We start from the raw sequence: 20,432 nt of genomic DNA on the forward strand, positions 1-20,432 counted from the left end.
GATTGCTGGGTCATATGGCAGTTCTATTTCCAGTTTTTTAAGAAATCTCCACACTGTTCTCCATAGTGGCTGTACTAGTTTGATTTCCCACCAACAGTGTAAGAGGGTTCCCTTTTCTCCACACCCTCTCCAGCATTTATTGCTTGTAGACTTTTGAATAGCAGCCATCCTGACTGGCGTGTAATGGTACCTCATTGTGGTTTTGATTTGCATTTCTCTGATAATGAGTGATGTTGAGCATCTTTTCATGTGTTTGTTAGCCATCTGTATGTCTTCTTTGGAGAAATGTCTGTTTAGATCTTTGGCCCACTTTTTGATTGGGTCATTTATTTTTCTGGAATTGAGCTTCAGGAGTTGCTTGTATATTTTTGAGATTAATCCTTTGTCTGTTTCTTCATTTGCTATTATTTTCTCCCATTCTGAGGGCTGTCTTTTCACCTTACTTATAGTGTCCTTTTGTTTGTTTGTTTGTTTATTTATTTATTTATTTTTTTATTAGTTGGAGGCCAATCACTTCACAACATTTCAGTGGGTTTTGTCATACATTGATATGATGCAAAAGCTTTTAAGTTTCATTAGGTCCCATTTGTTTAGTTTTGCTTTTATTTCCAATATTCTGGGAGGTGGGTCATAGAGGATCTTGCTGTGATTTATGTCAGAGTGTGTTTTGCCTATGTTCTCCTCTAGGAGTTTTATAGTTTCTGGTCTTACATTTAGATCTTTAATCCATTTTGAGTTTATTTTTGTGTATGGTGTTAGAAAGTGTTCTAGTTTCATTCTTTTACAAGTGGTTGACCAGTTTTCCCAGCACCACTTGTTAAAGAGGTTGTCTTTTTTCCATTATATATCCTTGCCTCCTTTGTCAAAGATAAGGTGTCCATAGGTTCATGGATTTGTCTCTGGGCTTTCTATTCTGTTCCATTGATCTATATTTCTGTCTTTGTGCCAGTACCATACTGTCTTGATGACTGTGGCTTTATAGTAGAGTCTGAAGTCAGGCAGGTGGATTCCTCCAGTTCCATTCTTCTTTCTCAAGATTGCTTTGGCTATTCGAGGTTTTTTGTATTTCCATACAAATTGTGAAATTATTTGTTCTAGTTCTGTGAAAAATACCGTTGGTAGCTTGATAGGGATTGCATTGAATCTATAGATTGCTTTGGGTAGAATAGCCATTTTGACAATATTGATTCTTCCAATCCATGAACACGGTATATTTCTCCATCTGTTTGTGTCCTCTTTGATTTCTTTCATCAGTGTTTTATAGTTTTCTATGTATAGGTCTTTTGTTTCTTTAGGTAGATATACTCCTAAGTATTTTATTCTTTTTGTTGTAATGGTGAATGGTATTGTTTCCTTAATTTCTCTTTGTGTTTTTTCATTGTTAGTGTATAGGAATGCAAGGGATTTCTGTGTGTTAATTTTATATCCTGCAACTTTACTATATTCATTGATTAGCTCTAGTAATTTTCTGGTAGAGTCTTTAGGTTTTTCTATGTAGAGGATCATGTCATCTGCAAACAGTGAGAGTTTCATTTCTTCTTTTCCTATCTGGATTCCTTTTACTTCTTTTTCTGCTCTGATTGCTGTGGCCAAAACTTCCAACACTATGTTGAATAGTAGTGGTGAGAGTGGGCACCCTTGTCCTGTTCCTGATTTCAGGGGAAATGCTTTCAATTTTTCACCATTGAGGGTAATGCTTGCTATGGGTTTGTCATATATAGCTCTTATTATGTTGAGGTATGTTCCTTCTATTCCTGCTTTCTGGAGAGTTTTGATCATAAATGAGTGTTGAATTTTGTCAAAGGCTTTCTCTGCATCTATTGAGATAATCATATGGTTTTTATCTTTCAATTTATTAATGTGATGTATTACATTGATTGATTTGCAGATATTAAAGAATCCTTGCATTCCTGGGATAAAGCCCACTTGGTCATGGTGTATGATTTTTTTAATATGTTGTTGGATTCTGTTTGCTAGAATTTTGTTAAGAATTTTTGCATCTATATCATCAGTGATATTGGCCTGTAGTTTTCTTTTTTTGTGGCATCTTTGTCTGGTTTTGGAATTAGGGTGATGGTGGCCTCATAGAATGAGTTTGGAAGTTTACCTTCTTCTGCAATTTTCTGGAAGAGTTTGAGTAAGATAGGTGTTAGCTCTTCTCTAAATTTTTGGTAGAATTCAGCTGTGAAGCCATCTGGTCCTGGGCTTTTGTTTGCTGGAAGATTTCTGCTTACAGTTTCGATTTCCGTGCTTGTGATGGTTCTGTTAAGATCTTCTATTTCTTCCTGGTTCAGTTTTGGAAAGTTATACTTTTCTAAGAATTTGTCCATTTCATCCAAGTTGTCCATTTTATTGGCATAGAGCTGCTGGTAGTAGTCTCTTATGACCCTTTGTATTTCAGTGTTGTCTGTTGTGATCTCTCCATTTTCATTTCTAATTTTGTTTATTTGGTTCTTCTCTCTTTGTTTCTTAATGAGTCTTGCTAATGGTTTGTCAATTTTGTTTATTTTTTCAAAAAACCAGCTTTTAGCTTTGTTGATTTTTGCTATGGTCTCTTTAGTTTCTTTTGCATTTATTTCTGCCCTGATTTTTAAGATTTCTTTCCTTCTGCTAACCCTGGGGTTCTTCACTTCTTCCTTCTCTAATTGCTTTAGGTGTAGAGTTAGGTTATTTATTTGACTTTTTTCTTGTTTCTTGATGTAAGCCTGTAATGCTATGAGCCTTCCCCTTAGCACTGCTTTTACAGTGTCCCATAGGTTTTGGGTTGTTGTGTTTTCATTTTCATTCATTTCTATACATATTTTGATTTCTTTTTTGATTTCTTCTATGATTTGTTGGTTATTCAGAAGCGTGTTATTTAGCCTCCATATGTTTGAATTTTTAACAATTTTTTTCCTGTAATTGAGATCTAATCTTACTGCACTGTGGTCAGAAAAGATGACTGGAATGATTTCAATTTTTTTGAATTTTCCAAGACCAGATTTATGGCCCAGGTTGTGATCTATTCTGGAGAAGGTTCCATGTGCACTTGAGAAAAAGGTGAAGTTGATTGTTTTGGGGTGAAATGTCCTATAGATATCAATTAGGTCTAGGTGGTCCATTGTGTCATTTAAGGTTTGTGTTTCCTTGTTAATTTTCTGTTTAGTTGATCTATCCATAGTTGTGAGTGGGGTATTAAAGTCTCCCACTATTATTGTGTTACTATTAATTTCCTCTTTCATACTCGTTAGCGTTTGCTGTACATATTGCGGTGCTCCTATGTTGGGTGCATATATATTTATAACTGTTATATCCTCTTCTTGGATTGATCCTTTGATCATTATGTAGTGTCCTTCTTTGTCTCTTTTCACATCCTTTATTTGAAAGTCTATTTTATCTGATATGACTATTGCGACTACTGCTCTTTCTTTCTTTAAAATTAAAACTAAAGTATGGCTTAGGGCCACACCAAAGCAATACACTGGGAGTTGGGGGAGAGGACTAAGGCACGTTATCATTTTCTCTGAGATATATTTCATCACATTTTTCTTAAGGAATTTTACACTTTATACCTCACTGTGAAAGAGAAGAGCAGCTGCCCAAAGAAGGCAGGCTTACAATCACAAAAAGCTTCTGAGTTTTAGGGGTCTGTTTTCTGAAAATAAGTATTATTCTCTTTGGGTCTTCCTGTTATCAGTACCCCTATTCTTGTTTGTTTGTTTGTTTGTTTGTTTTTTAACAAAAACACCTCTCTTTTATTTAGTGATGTCTCTTGAAGTACTTTCTGTATCACTTTGTATAGAAATACCTTTTTCTTTCCTTGCCTAAAATTCTATAGTATGGATATACCATAATTTATTTATAGTCCTCTATTTATAGCTATCTTGTATTTTTACAGACTTGTACAGACATGCACTATTAAACCATTGATTCTGAAAATATCTTTGCACCTATATAAATTCCTTTGTGCTTTTGTCATTATAGCATAAATTCCTGGAAGTCAAATTTCTGGATCAAGGTGTATATCCAAATATAGAATTGAACAGATTTTGCTCAGTTTCCTTCTTAGAGGTGTAGCCATTTTTATTTCCATCACAAGAGTCTGTATTTTCCTTGATCTTCAACCTCATACTTTTTGATCTTTGCAAATCTTACAGATAATAAAATTTTCCCCATAGTTTTAATTTGCATTTCTCTTATTTTTAGAGTTGTTTGAGCAATTCTCCACAGGTCTAATAGTTGTGGGCATTTCATTTTCTGTTAGTTATGTAAGTCTTGCCCTTTTATCCTTAGGTTCTTGGTCTTTCTCTGTTGACTGCCCAGAGAACACATGTTAAGGAAAACAGCTTTGGGCCTGTTATATGAATTGCAAATATTTATTTTCCACTTTCATGACTGGTATTTTCTTTTACTGGTCTTTTATTATTTTTGTTTAGTGTAGCAACTTTTGACTTTTATCTGTTTGTATTTATTGTCTTTTTCTAAAATCTGGGATTTCATCATTCTTAGAAAAACCTTCCCTGTATCATAAAAATAAATTCTCCCACGTTTTCAGCATTTTATGGTTTCAATTTTTACTATTAAAATTCTTATGTATCTAGAATCTATTTTGATATAAAGTGTGAGATATGGATCCAACTTTTTCCTTTTCATCCAGATTAGCATTCACTCTTTATTCAGTCATTTGTATTTCATTCACTAACATAGACTTCATTACATAAAATTACTATATTCATTCTAGCTATTGCCAAACTTCTTCACAGTTTGTATTATATTCTACTATAAAAAATTAACACAAAGTTAGTGTTAAAACAATATAAATTTATTATAATCTTACCTTTCTGGAGGTCAATAGTCTGATATGGGTGTCACTGGCTAAAATCAAGATGTCTGCTGACCAGAATTTTTTTAAAGCTGTAGGGGAGAATCCACTTCCTTGCTTTTTACAGTTTTGAGAAATTGCCTGAATTCCTTGGCTCATAGCCCTCCCCCTCGATCTTCAGAGCCAGCAATGGCTGCTGGAGTCTTTCTCATATTGCATCACCCAGACATAGCTTTTCTTCCTACTCCTTCCACTTTCAAGGCCCCTTGTGATTACATTGGGCTTCCCTGGTAGCTCATCTGGTGAAGAATCTGCCTGCAATGCAGGAGACCCCGGTTTGATTCCTGGGTGGAGAAGATCTGCTGGAGAAGGGATAGGCTACCCACTCCAGTATTCTTGGGCTTCCCCGATAGCTCAGCTGGTAAAGAATCTTCTTGCAATATCGGAGACCTGGGTTCGATCCCTGGGTTGGGAAGATCTCCTGATGAAGGGAACGGCTACCCACTCCAGTATTCCGGCCTGGAGAATTCCATGAACTGTATAGTCCATGGGGTCACAAAGAGTTGGACATGACTGAGGAGTTTCACTTTCACTTGTGATTATATTGGGCTCACCAGGATAATCCAGGAAAGCCTCCCTATTTTAAGATGAGTTGATTAGTAAATTTCTTTGCATCCGCAACCTTAATTCCCTTTGCCACTTAATGTAACAAAGTTACAATTTCAATTGGGGGGGAACATTATTGTGCCTAATACAGTCCTTTCTTCAAAGTTACGTCTTCATACATTTAAAAGTAAAATATATCTTGAACAAAGTATGGATTGTTGTAAGGAGATTATCAATTACATTTTTAAATTTATTACTGTTTAGTAATCTTCTATGTGTTTTTGGTATTTGGATGTGACGCTTACAGAGATATTGATCCACTGTTTAGTAGGTGGATTTTATAAAGTTTGGTGCTTTTGAATCCACTCCTCTTTCCTTCTCTCCACATTTCCCCTGTATTTCCTTCTACTCAAAGCTTTTCCTATAATTACTGACGAAAGTCAACCTCAACACTCCCAATAGGAGCTTCAGATCCTGAGTTTTAGGGAGAAAAGCATATATTCTACCTATTCTACCATAGATTTGCTTTTTTTTTTTTTTTTTGGATTTACTTTTAATTTGTTTTGGCCTAATCTAAACAGATCCAGATTCTGAATTCAGTCATTACATCAACAGATATTACAATTTGGTACCTATTATGTGCAAAAGTATTTTCAAATAAGTCAAAACATTTTATATATGGTTTCTGTTTTCGGAGAGGCAAGATGAAGCTATTAAACCAGCATAAGATTAATGTAATAATACTGATTGACAAGATAGGAAACGTAACAGGCAGCACATGATCAATGATTAATGGGCGAATCAGGGGGACAGGAAATGAGTGTAATGAGTTCAGAGAAAGGATAATTCTTTGTGTTGTGTGTACCCCACACTCATATATTACCCACTACCACTTAATTAACTCCATCAAGCATGCCCCCAAAGCCACGGCGGTTCTGCATATCGTCATTAACCTGTTCTTGCAGAAGGAAAAATCTTGGTACCAGAAGCAAGTAAGGTTATAAAATTCATGCTCAGTTTTGGAGGAATTATGACTGTTTTCAGAAATCTGGGGCTCATAGGGTTATTTTTAGGAGGTGGTCAGCATTAAGTGCTCATGGTGAGTGCTCAGCAAATATTTATTAAAATGAAATGATGTGACTCAGCTCTTTCTATTTCTCCTAAGTTGATAGACACTTTCCTAATTTTTTGCTATCTTAAATTTTTTATGACTTTATCTTTACTGCCTGAGCCACCAGGGAAGCCCACCTATGATTTTATCTTTGAGGGATTTTTCAAGTTGTTATCTGTAGGACTTAATTTGAAATCAGTGGTGGATTTAATTTACATGGTGTTTTCTTGTCATTAAATAAATAAATGAGCATTAAATAAAATCCAGCCTTATATCATTTTAATTTAGATTTTTCCATCAAAGGACCACCACTTTCATTAATCTCAAATTATGAATGTCTGTATGGGATGGGTTCATTTGACTTTAATTATATAATTTTAGCTTTTCCTAAGAAATTTAAAACTATAGAAGACTGTTTTTTAAAAAGGCTTTTTTTCTTTTTTTTTTTCTCCTTATTTGTTTAAAAAGAAAGGGTAGAGTTTTCAAAGCACAGACTTTGTTCATTAGTAATTATTTATATCCTGACTTATTCCCTGGTAATCATGTTTTTCCTAGATATGTATTGCTTTTATAAGTTTTAATTGGACTGTTTTTGATACTGAAAAAGACTTTCTATAAAACAACCTGATTCTGTTGTATGACTCTTAATTTCTTGCCTTTCTAACGTTGATATTTTCTTTCTGTTTTTTTTAATAATTGCATTTTATAACAACAGTGATAACTCAGTTTTATATTTACATGTGTAATCTCTACATAATCCTCACAACAGTATTGCTGATATGAGTGACAGAGTGAGAAAATTCAGAGAGCAACTTGTAGTTAAGTTGCAGCTAAATCTCATGAAGCTGTGGAGGTGAGTGTATTAATGATAAGGTTTTTCTTTCTGTGCAGTCTCTTCATTCCTTGTCACAGCATGTCTTCTCATCTCAGTAGGATTAAACTACTTGACAATGGAAAGTGTTTTGACTGGTAGCAGATAACTAGAAATTCTTTTATCTCCTGTCTCATATTTTCATTAGCACCAACTATCCACTTTGTAGAGAACATGTTTTCATGCACACATGTGTATTTTCATGCACATGTTTGCAAAGGAAGAAAGCAAGGGGCTAGGAGGAAGGGGACTTGGCCTGGCTAGCTGCTTACCAAATCCTTTTTCCTCATTTTCCTGCTAGACTGTATCTTTCAGTCTCTTTTGTGATAGGTGCTGGTCAGGTAACAAAATGATAGTGAATGAGTGGGATTTTTGATGTGTGGGATTGATGTGTGCCATTTCTAGGTTGGCCTCTTACCAACCTCCTATGTGTGATCCTGTATAATCTCTCCCGAAGAGACACCAGAGATTAACATCTGAACCGAGCCTGGAAACATGGCACTGAAGATGGTAAAGACCCAGTATGGAAGGCGCCTGGGTCTCTGAATCACTGCTTGGAGGAGTCCTCTGCTTTTTTTTTTCTGTAAACAAGACACACTTGTCTTGAGTTGAAGTATTTGGCCATTTTGTTATGGCAGCTAATATTAACTTAATGGGAACACTTGTGTCTGCCAAAATTAGGCCCCAATTTCTTCTTTTATAAAATGAAAGAATTTGCCATACTGGCCTCCTTGCTCTTTCCCAAACACACCAAACATTCAGGACTTACTGTTTCTTCGGCTTGAAAGTTCTTTTCTCAGAAATTCACGTGACTTGCACCCTCCATCCTCAGTTCAGCCCAAATGTGATCCTACCAGTGAGGCCTCACTGGCCAGTAAGTAAAATGACATTTCCTCTCGCGTCCACTGCTCTTTTCCCCTCTTATCTTGCTCTACTTCCCCTTATAACACAATCACCAAACTATTTATTTATTTGGCATTCAGTAAAATATTTCTTGAAGAACTGTGTGAATGAAGAGCTCTCTCCAGGGGGCCAAGCAGCTCTAAAAGATTGTGTTCCCTAAATTTAAGAATTTGTCATCTAAGGGGGAAAATAAAACAGATTAAAAGAAATCAATCTTAAATTCACAAAATGCATATAAACTTTGTCAACATTATATTGCCAAAAATGTAAGGGAAGATAGGAGTTCTAACAGTTACTGACCTCTGCATTTGGTCCAGTGTCTTAAGGGCAGGACTGCGTAACTCGTCTGTACACATCTAAGCCCAGCAGCTGTGCAGTGGAGCTGTTTTGAGCCATGGGTCAGGGGTGGTCTGAACATAGCTCGAACTTGTCTCTGGGTTGTTGACACATGTCTGTGAGGCCGCACGTGTTGCTGGATGGAATTGGGATGTACAGATGTGAAGAGAAGGGGGCTAGCCCAAGGGGTGGGGGTGGCAGCTTGCAACTGCATCGTTGCTATGGAGCTGCCTGCCACTGGACTCAAGTGATGTTGTCACTCTGTTCTACGCTCCATGAATCTTTTTTTTTCCCCCTTAGGGGAAAGGATGTCTTCATAACTTATGGATTTAATTAATTTTGCTTGAATCTTCAATTAAGGAAGTTGAATGATACACAGCTGAATGCAATATATTTACTGATTCTTCGAGCATTCATTCAGAAGGGCACCAATATGGTATCGTCAATAAATATTTGCACTGCCACTGCAGATGTGGGACTAATCAGAGTGCTACAGGGGAAAACAGATTAGACTCAGCCCCTATTTTTAATGCCCTTCCATTTTTAGAAAAGATCTTTTATCACGAGAGCCATTTCGAGGATACTAAAATTAGCCACCATGTGATTGTAGCCTGTACAGTAACATCATGTTTGTGTCTGGCATCTGTGTTTATCTCCTTGTTAATTCCTCAACCTTTCCATTTATTTTTCATGTTCACAAAGGTTAATTGACATCGACTACTGTTTACATGAGGAATTCCTGAGTGAGTCTTAGTGGTGGCCACTTTGCAGGGTTTCAGTTCAGTTGAGCAGGAATTTTGATAGTCAATCTACGAGGCTCTCTGGAAGCCCGGCACTTAATTGACGCTGCACTGCCCCTGACTGGGCTGAACTGGTTAGCAAGGGGGAAGTTTGATTTTTCTTGTCTCTCTTTTGTATGGCTTAATCCTCCATACGCTGACTCCCTCTTCAGGTTCTTAGAGGCACTTTCTCCCTTTGCTTAAACTTCCGTGGATGGAATAGTAATGATTTGCTAGTGATGATCTGGGCTGAGGTAGGGCAGTAAGACTACAGTATATTTGCATACTGTTTTCAGGCAGTATACAAATTAGTATAACAGTGTTATTTCTCCATACATCAATACTGCAAAGTAGGCAGGGCATACATGACCCCCACTACACTGATGAGAGATCTGGGGCTGAGATCACAGGGCTGGGTGATGGAGCAGCAACTGCAGCCCTGGGTCTTCTGACTCCTGGTCCAGTTCTTGTCCCCTGCTTGGACCCATTTCTTTTGGAGTGAGGATCAAGTGTGCCTGCTGTGGAACCTCCCCCCCCACCCCCCAATGCTCTGTATAGTGCAACATTGTAAAGCAATTATCTACACCGCCCCCCCCCCCCCATTCTGAGTTGGTAATTGACTCCTGTATGTCTATGGGTTTCCCTGGTAGCTCAGAGAGTAAAGAATCTGCCTGCAATATGGGAGACCTGACTTTGATCCCTGGGTCAGGAAGAGCCCCTGGAGAAGGGAATGGCAACCCACTCCAGTATTCTTGCCTGGAGAATTCCATGGACAGAGGAGCCGGCAGGCTACAGTCCATGGGGTCACAAAGAGTCAGACAATTAACTCCTAGGCACTCACTTTCCATACCTTGGATTTCTGTAGGTGGTGCTTACACATTGTTCTCATTTTCTTCTACTGGCTAGCCTTTCAGGGCTTGAAAATATTGTCACTTGCTGTTGTCACTTAAAGAATACAATGCATTTGCCTTACAGCAAAATAGAGGATGATAAAGAATCATATATGTGTATCTGTTACATTATCTTGTGAGTTTATAGCAATTATCACCTGCTGAAATTGATGTAAAAAGGTAGGTTGGGGGTAATTTAGCCTAACTGTTGATAGTTTACCAGAGGTGGGGAAATCACATTAATGTTTTCTTATGTGAGTAAGTGTTTAGGGTTGAGATGTCTGTCTAGCATGGCACTGTCTGTTACCCTTTCATAAAATTACCTCCTTATTCTTTGTCATTTGCATTCAAAGAAATAAAACCATAAGTTTAGGAAAGTAGGGCTAACACCATCTGACCTCCAGCTTCCTGTTCCCTGTCCATAGGCTTAGTAATGGTGCTCAGCCAGCGTCTTGGCTGAGACTTCCTGCAGACCCATGGCGTCTGCCCCCCTTGTGTATGCAGGGCGCCATCTGTGGTTGCTGCCCATGGCAGTGACACATCTCTGGGGATGAGCAGACACCAGAAGCTTCTAAGCCTCTGGCCCTTCTGCCTGAGGTGGCCTGCCAACTCCTAACAGGCGTTCCACTTAGGCCGCAGTTTCACAGTATCTAAGGACCCCAGATGGGCCTAAGATGGACATGAGTGCACCCCCTGCCCACAAGCGAGCCTTTTCAGGTTCATGGAGGAAGCTGTGTGGCTCTGGAGCTCACTTTCTATAGCCCCTGACTGTCTTGATTATTAGAGATTTTCTGGAGGTTACTAGAGATTTTGGGGGGGAGATTATTAGAGACTTTCCAAGCAGCAAACATGGATTTACAAGGCAAAACTCATAGGTGGAATAATCTTGCCAAACTCAACAGCTGTGATACTGGGGCCTCATTCTACTTTAAATTCCTTTGCAACTGAGCATGAGTCCTGTGGAACTGCAGTGCCCCACGTGGTCTCTGACTATATCAGGTGTATTTAGACATCTGCTGACCAGCACTTGCAGAAGTTGAATTCTTACCCAATGCTGCTTGCCAGGAGTCTTGTAGCCAAGGCCTTTTAAATCAAAGGGAATCATCAGAGAGAACAAAAGGTAGTCTCCTGCCCTTAAGACACAAGCTCTAATGTTGTTCCATTAACTGTCTGCCTTAAGTATCTGAATGGTTTAAGCAACTGGAGTGCATTTGTCTCCCTGACTTCATCCTCATTAGGCAGGATGAGCATTAAACATGCACACACATGCACACGTGCACACACATGGCATTCCACAGTCTGGTTCCTGTGTGGGTACAGTACGTGTCACTATTTGTCATTCATTGAAATATATGAGATCTCTGTTATGAAATGTTCTGTCTCCAAAAACAGATATTGCTTCTCTTTTAGAAAAAATATCCTTGGCTGGATCCCTGGAACTTTAATTAAAATCCTGGTTGCTCTTTAAAAAAACGTTATTGCATTTCTGACAGCTTGGATGTAGAACGGTGAGGCCAGGAATCAGAACGTTTTGCTGGTGGAATGAAAGGGCCCATGAGGACAGATCAAAGGGTCTCCCGGACTAGCAAGTCTGGTGGGTCTCAGGGGGGAAACCTGCCACTTGATGAGGGCCAGCCCACCTAGCCCTAAGACCCCAGTTTGTAGATGATTATTGGAAGCAGTCACACATATTCTTTCATTTGTGCCCTTGACATTGTCTGGGCTGTTACAAACTAAAAAGATTATCATTAACAAGTCAGTTAATTCCTTTGTATATTTTTAATGGATTGAATTTGCTTTTTCAAAATTCATACATTGAAGTCCCAGTCCTCAACATGATGGTATTTAGAGGTAGGACTCTTGACAAGTGGTTAGGTTTAGCTGAGCCATGAGGGTGGGACCCCCATGACAAGAATGGTGCCCTTGTGCAAAGAGGAAGTGACACCAGGATACAGGGAGAGTGTGACTGTCTACAAGCCCTGAAGGGGGCTCTCACCAGGAACTGAACCTTTAGGCACCTTGATATCAGACTTCCCAGTCTCTGGATCTGTTGTTTAAGCCACCCCGTCTATGGTAGTTTGTTATGGCAGGCTGAAACATGTATTTTAGTAAGCACTTAATTTATGTATTGAACTTATATATTTTGTTGTTCAGTCACTCAGTCATGTCCAACTCTTTGTGACCCCATGGACTATAGCACGCCAGGCTTCCCTGTCCTTCACCATCTCCCAGAGTTTGTTCAAACTCATGTTCATTGAGTTGGTGATGCCAACCAGCCATCTCATCTTCTGTCATCTCCTTCTCTTCCTGCCTTCAATCTTTCCCAGCATCAGAGTCTTTTCCAGTGAGCTGGCTTTTCGCATCAGGTGGCCAAAGTATTGGAGCTTTAGCTACAGCATAAAGGACAGAAGATGTCCCTCCACATTTTTTTTTTTTAATGGCTGTACCTTGAGGCTTCCAAGGTTTTAGTTCATTGACCAGGGATTGAACCCAGCCCCTTGGCAGTGAAAGCCTAGAGTCCTAACCATTGGACTGCCAAGGAATTCCTGAAGTATTATTTTCAAAATGCTTAAAAGCGTTAAACACTCAGTTGTGTCTGACTCTTTGCGATCCCATGGACTGCAACACTTAATTTTCATCTCCCTCACTGGACTGTGAGCCAAATGAGGGCAGGAGCCACCTGTGTCTTGTCCATTGCTGTGTCCCTGGCACCTAGCTGGGAATATGGGAGACGTAGATGCTAAAAACAAATAAACAAACTTGTGTAATGGCCATCGAGGCACGTGGCATGCATACTCGGGAGAAGGCAGATGACTATTAAGACATTGCCTGTTTCCACAGGTGAATGGGGTCTTGAGGGTGAGTCGACGCTTTTGATTATTATAATGTGAATGACTATTTCTTGATGTATCAGGAGTTTTTAAGATTTTTGACTCTCAGAGGGACTTGATCAGGTAGGTATTTTTTCTTTTACAAAGGAGGAAGCAGTCTGAGGAAATTTAAATGGCTTACCTGAAGACCCACTAGGTAGACCATCTTGTCTTCAAACTCAAGTCTGTGTCTCCAGCATTTCTGCAGAGCCACCACCTTTGAACATTTGTGCTGTTCCTTCTCTTCGTGCATCAAGGACAAGCTTTTCTGATCTTCTTAACTAGAGAACTAGAGGAGAGAGAAATCATTTAATTTTTAGTAGAATTGTCACATGAAGAGATTTATATTTTAGTTGGTCACAGGAGCTTTGTTTTCAAAATACCTGCCAGGCTGGTTTTCTTCCTGAGTGAATGCAGAGCAGTCCAGTGGAGAGGAGGCCAGGTGAGCCGTCCCCGCTGAGCTATTCTTACAGTCACCGTGGGTGGGCTTGTGGAACACAGAGTGAGCTTGTGCTGAGGGAGGGCTGGGGTGGGCAGGCAGGCTGGCCATCTGAGGACAGTGTGGCTATTCTCCTCCTACATCTCTGAAGAGTGGCCTGGACTCTCCTCCACCCTCAGAAATTAGCAGCAGAACCTGGAGGAGCTGTTCTGGAAAGCGCAAGTCCACCCTTCCAGATCCTCACACTCATTAGAAGGGAACTTGCCGTAGAGGGGGGTGGCACTGGGTGACAGCCTGGCTTCTGGCTGTGTGACCATGCTGGCTGAAGGTTCCAGTAAGTCACTTACTAGGGGGTCCTCTGGGACTGGAGCCGAGGCAGTTGCTGGAGCAGAGGAGGGAAGGAGCCAGTGGATAACGTGCTTGTTTCCACATTCTGAGTTCCTCAATGGTCCCCTGTGAAGAAGTAGAGAAGGAGATGCATGCAATGTTGGTTTCCTAGCTCCTTACGCTAAAGCTTCACCCTCACGAAATTCGATTTGCTGAGTAGGCACTTTAAAGCAGTGAGGTGGTAGAAAGGAGAATTCTGAGTTCTGACCCCAGGCTTGCTGTTGTGTGGGTGCCAGTGTAGCATAGAGCTGCCTCCCTCAGAGAGCGAGCACATATGTTTTGGCAGAGAAATTACAGACTCAAAGCCCGCCCTGCCCTCTCATTCGACACATAAGGAGATAGAGGCTCAGAGAGGTGGTATAAATGAACCAAAATATCTGTGCTTTCTTTAGCCTTTAGCTTTGGCTTCCAGATCCATTCAGAACCTGCAGAGCCAGGCTCTAGGGCGCACCGAGGCCGTGTGGGCCTTTTCCTTGGCGTGGGATGAGCAGATACCGCATGTAGGTTGGCTCCAGTGGCTCTGCACTTGAGTTACAGCAGTGGATGGGATGCCCTCCCTTCAGTTACTAGAGGGCTGGTCGCAGTCATCTTGAATCACCCTTACTCCTGTGTGGTGGAGGAAGGACCCAATCAGAATCACCTAGGGAGAGCTTCCAAAACGCATGCGCAAACTCTGCTTGCCTCTCCTTGTCAAAAGTGCACCCAAAGGGAAAAAGAGGTGGTGGTGAGCCTAGATGCTGATAAGTACTCTGGTTGTGCTCATCCCTTCCTGACACCCACTGTGGTCCTGCCAGACAACGGTAAGCATCTTGAGGGGGGCCTTGTCTTAAGTGTCTGCGGCACCAGCTGGAGTGTCTCATTGACTACATGTGTGTTGAATGGAAAGATGAAGCAGATGGAATTGAAGAGATAAGAAAAAAAAGACTCCTAAACAGAAAGGACTGGGCCCTGAGATGTGAGGAGGCTGGGAAGTTTCTTGGTCAATACATGTTTATTGAGCCTGGCCATCTTCAGCTGTCTTGCCATCGACCCTCTTATCAGTAGACATAAACACTGTTCTGCCCTTGACCTCAAGAGTTAAAATAATAAATAGCTTAATTGGTCCTCATTAATTCTACTTTGAATTTATTACAGATAAACATGGCCTTGAAAAGAATCACTCCCACACTCAGCCCATGAGTTTTATCCCAAACCTCCCAAAGGTGCACGGGTAGTAAAACAAATAAAACCGGCCTCCCACCTCCGCCCTCCCATCAACAGCACATTTGCTATTGAGTCCAGGCAAATGGCCATTTGCAAGGTTGGATGAGTAGTTAAGCCACACAGGCACGATGTAATATGACAACATTCTTCACAGTAATATCGTCCTTCTCCTCATTACATTTGAATATAGATTGCCAGTGTGCGAGGCTTCCAACCTTGCTCTCTATGCGTGAGCTGAGGAGTTCTTCAGACAAGGTGAAGCCCGCATGTGCTTCCCAGGAGTTATTAGCCTATTTGTAAGCCTAAACAAAATCACAGCTATTGTCTCTAAGAACTTAATTTGCCAAAGCTCTTTTCTTCCCATCCTTAATTATGTATATATTTATAGACTTGAGCCACCTGCCTGCTCGGTGCTCATGTATAACCATATCTCTTACGTGGCACTTAATGGCTCAGGGCGCTTCCTTTATACTCTTTTTGCTTCAAACTCTACATTTAAATATCTGTACTCAGCTCAGCTTCTGAGTATTAAAATATTTTTCTCCACTTCCTTGAAAACCTGCAAACAAACCTTTTCGCATTTTATCTGGACCAAACAGTAGTGGTGTTACACAAGAATCGAGAACTCTGTAAGTAAATCTGTGTGTTCATATGACTAAAGTGCATTATAAAAAGAAGCAATAAATCCAGTTTTCTACATAAAAGGAATTAGATTTTCCAGTTTACCTCTGCACTGGGATTAATAAAATGTGCAACAAATAGCTGATGGAATGATCCATTTGAAGTTTGTAAAGGCATCTTGGGAAGCTGGCAGGAGTAGCCTTTTTATTTTTTTCAGAGAAAGGGTGCCTGTTAATTTTTTGATTCAGTCTTGCTCCTGAATGACTGTTTTAAAATGAGCTGAGAGACGGCTACCTGCCCATTTCTGCATGGCTGAGCAAATTCCCCCGTAAATCCAAGTTTCTCTTCATTTCCATCACTATACGTCTCCAAATTACAGAGAATTCATTCCTGAGCTGGAGAGGTGCCAGAAGTTTCTCATCTAGCTGTCTGTGGGCTGCCTTTTTCTTTCCCCTCTTTGAGGCTTTCTGATGCCTAGAGTGAGCTCAACTCAAAGGTTTCCAGCCTCACACTCGCCTCACATTCCCCCACAGTCACACCGAGCTCTGGGATTTGGAGGAATAACCGCGTGCCAGCATCCGATTCACAGGCTCCTTTTACCTGCAGGTGTTCCAGAAACTTCAAAATGCGTCTGGTAATGTATTTGCTCCTCTTAACATGCCACTTTGGCATGCATTATATGCAGCTGCTTATTATTTTTTAAAAAATCTGTCTTCTGAATAACATGCATGCTAAAATGTTAAAGGGGGCTTGGAGGACAGTGTAAGCTTAATTAATGCCTAGGTGTGTGTGTCTGTGTCCTTGTTAATGTAGGCATGTTGACATACATATGTATTATTTATGGACACATTTGTCTGCAGACAGATTTCACTAAAGGGATCTCATTGAAAGCACTACTTTTTATGTACATCCAGGTTTTCTAATCAGATCTGTAAACATCTCACACGGCAGCAAGTAGAGGAAAAACACGGTTTTCATCTCTATGCAAACGGCATGTTTTAGGCACCTTTTTGAAAAACCCTCCTTTCTTTCTTAAAAAAGGTGGTGTGTGTGTGTGTGTATGTGTGTGTGTGGGCAGGGAGTGTTGCATTTTTGAAAATTTGGAGAGAAGAGTTATCTTGCTGCTGCACGAAAATTTCTACCCCATGTTACCTGCCTTCTTAAAACTCAGTAATCACGGAGGGGAAGAGATGTGGTTCTGCTTCAGAGTAACCCCATGGGGATGCTGAGCCGCAGTGTTCAGCAGGCATTTTAGGCACTCTAAATACTGGTGCTGGAATAATAAGTAGATGGGGTAAATTTGCTATTGCCGAGTCCTGCTCTGTTTCCTGGCTTGGAGAAATTGCATTCACAGTGTACATTTAGGATGTGCATGTGTTTATTGAACTCTAGTAAAGCAGCATGAGCGTGTGGGCTCATAAATCACATCATTTCTTTGCCAGTACTGGGTGCTAGCTTCTAAAATTAAGAAATTATTAGCAATTAATAATACATTCAGCATCCCTTGTCTCATTGGGTGAGATTTACATCCTGGGGACTTGCTCTTCTAGTTATAGAGACAGATGATTTAAGGTTCAGACTTAATTGCTATTTCAAATCCTTTAGCTACAAAGATGCTTGCAGTACTTTATTTAAAAGACTTGTTTTGAAAAATGTGTATGTATATTTCTCACTGTGGTGGTGAGCTAATTAGGACTGTAATGTGCTATGCATTTAAGATAAACAACTTCTCTTGAGTATTGCTCACTTGTAGAATAAGATTTGCTTTCTTGTCTTCATATTGTAATAATTCTTTCACTTTGCATTCTGTTCTTGCTGTTTGAGAGATCAGTAATTACTAATTGTTGTGAAGATAAGAAAATAATGTAGCAACTCAGAATTCACAAACAAAAGTAGGTTGAATTAGCAGTTTTCTGAGAAATTAAATGAAGCAGATTTTCACAAGTGAGTTTCTAAGTGTACAGTAGGTATTGATATTTGCAAATGGAAACAACTTAAATATAAACTTGTTAAGTATAACAGGTTAGGATAGTGTTAATGCCATCTTGTTGTATCTACTTACCATATTTAAAATGAGATAGTAAACAGGTTAATTATTTTATATTGGTTATTAATTACTTTTGCTTCATGATATTGATTATAGACTAATTTTAATTTGCTTTGAATTTGAGATGACTGTAAACTTTGGTAAAATAGCTTACTGAATTGTAACAGTGAAAAGATATATTCTTGAAAATTGGTGTGAAAATCACTGTTACTTTTTAGTGTTTGAGATCTAATGTTTTATCAGTTATACATCTGTATACTCACAGAGGATTATATGTATTTTCAAAAATGTTGCATAAATTTTAATACTTATTTTTATCAGCCATGTTCAATTCTTAATTGCTCAAACAGTACAGTAAAAATGCATTTCATTATGTTCAAATGGTTCCTTGAAAGAACATATTATATTAGAAGCCATTAAAAACCTGTGTTGCCTGTTAATGTTAGACTTGTGTATTGTTCTATGTGTAACTGATTTTAAGTGTTATTCATTTGCAATATTTAAATACATCTAATATTGTGACCTGTTTGATGTAGAAATCTTGTCTCTGAATGTGAATAACTTGATGAAGTTCTCAAATTGAATGTACAGGATGACTGAAGATTTAGTACTTTTTTTGTATGTATTGCAATATGCATTAATGTAATATACAAATATTAAGCTTTGTAAAAACATTCATTGCATTCAACCACAATACAAAACCCTTTCATCTTACTTTTGAAGTTGGTTATTTTGTTTGAAGTTAGTTTCATAGGCATAAAAAGAGGTTTTATTTTTCTGAGTTTGTGTGGCACTGTGTGGCAACAGGAAAACATACAATGCCATTTTGTAGGGAATATTATGTGTACCAAATAGAGGAAAGAATGCCACATTTGCCATCTGTCTCTAATTATGATTTCCTACTGGCTTTTAGATGTATCATAGATCAGGTCTTTATTTTATAAAACAGATTTATCTTACCTATAATACCTAAAGTGATTGTAAAACACTTACCTCATAGAATAATTTCTCTGTTGTATGACTGAGACTGTCTTATGAAACAGTTCATTTTTTAAGGTTCACATATAGAAAGAAGCTATAAAAATATAATTTGTGGACTGACCATGCATCATGGCTGAAACATCCATCCTTTAAGTAAGCATTCATTGAGCATTGCTTTGAGCAGCGCTTTGCCAAATCATAACCTGGCATTGAGTAAGTGGGTGGGTGGGGTTGGGGGGTTTTAAGAAAGAGGAGATGCTTTCCTGCTCTTTTGTTATTACTAATTGGAGAATATTTTGCCCTACCTAGTTTCAAAATGTTTCCGTTCTTAGAGTCTGAAGTAGAGAGGAATGATCACAGTTGGGCCGGATAGGGCAGACAAACCAGGGAAACTGGAGGAGGTGAATTCTCAACCAAGTTTGAAGGCAGTTATTAGCAGCAATTGAAAGAAAGCAGAGAAATAAGCATTTTGCATGGATGGAAAAGAAATCTGAGAGGAAACAAATCATGTCAGAAGGAAAAAAGGTGATATTATATGGGGAAGAGGAACCACATTGGGAGTAACAGCAAGAGAAATTGAAAAAAAAAAGTACAGAGGTGGGTATGAAATATTTCAAATTAATCTTTACTAGCCTTATTATGTCCTATGGAAAATTCTTTGAGCCAGTGAACATTTCTTCTATTTTATTCTGTCAACCTCTGTAAAGCAGCATTTCAAAATCTATGCAATAATGTTAATATTTCTTGAACATTACTCTGGGCCAGGTACTATGCTAATACTGTAAATGGACTATCTCATATAGTCTTCATTGACTAATTAAAATATTCATCCTATATATGAAGAAATTGAGGTACTGAGAAGTTCTATAACTTGTCTAAGATTATACAAGTTCAGAAATGGGTGAGCTGGGATCTGAACCTAGACTCTGGAGCCCAACCTTCTAACCACTACACTTCAAAGCCCCTTCACTTCATCTTAGCTCCAGTTCCAGACTGGTGTGACCAGTTGCTGACTAGATGTATCATTTAGGTCCTTTGGTAACAAATGCTGAGACAGAATTACTGAGCAAGTATTTTACTGGAGGGTAAAGATAAAAGAGGAAGGAAGCAGAGCTGTGCAGGGAAAGTCTTCAGACCACAGTGCAGACACAGCCTCTTCCAATTCAGGGACAATCTCCAAAAGGAAGGCTACCTATTAGAGGAACCCCACATTGGACAGAAATGGCCAGGCCGAGTACCCCTAACCTGCTAAACCACTGACTGGAGATTCCCAGGAAGGAAGGGTATGGCTGTGTCTCAAAAGTTGAGGCCATTCCTGAATGTTCTGTAGCTGGAGGCTGTCAGCTTTCTCTGCTTCTTGCAACTCAACAGCAAGTTCTTTTTTGAAGGGTGATCTGTGATGTGCACCTCCTTGGATGCCAAGGTGATGTCTATACAGAATATACCATCGAAACTCAGGGTGAGGCAAGCTCGGTACATAGGACAAAGAATGTAAGGAAGTGTTCACTTTCAGGGTCATGCAAGTGCAGGGCATGGCCTAAGAGTGAGTGCCTCCTTAGTTCTACACCCTATGTGCTTTGCTTGTCT

At 39.4% G+C, this 20,432-nt stretch overlaps 1 protein-coding gene across 1 annotated transcript in view; it reads left to right on the forward strand.

Annotated features, from left to right (window-relative positions):
- The first annotated feature begins 16,380 nt into the window (after positions 1–16,380).
- The window catches only part of IQCJ (IQ motif containing J), a 194,088-nt gene continuing 190,036 nt past the window's right edge, over positions 16,381–20,432 (forward strand). The window contains exon 1 of the mRNA XM_061168229.1: positions 16,381–16,451. Coding sequence (XP_061024212.1) covers positions 16,443–16,451 — 9 coding nt within the window. The 5' untranslated portion in view covers positions 16,381–16,442. The remainder of the gene's footprint in view (positions 16,452–20,432) is intronic.

The sequence above is a fragment of the Dama dama genome, chromosome 19 (assembly GCF_033118175.1).
Source record: "Dama dama isolate Ldn47 chromosome 19, ASM3311817v1, whole genome shotgun sequence".
Taxonomy (NCBI): domain Eukaryota; kingdom Metazoa; phylum Chordata; class Mammalia; order Artiodactyla; family Cervidae; genus Dama; species Dama dama.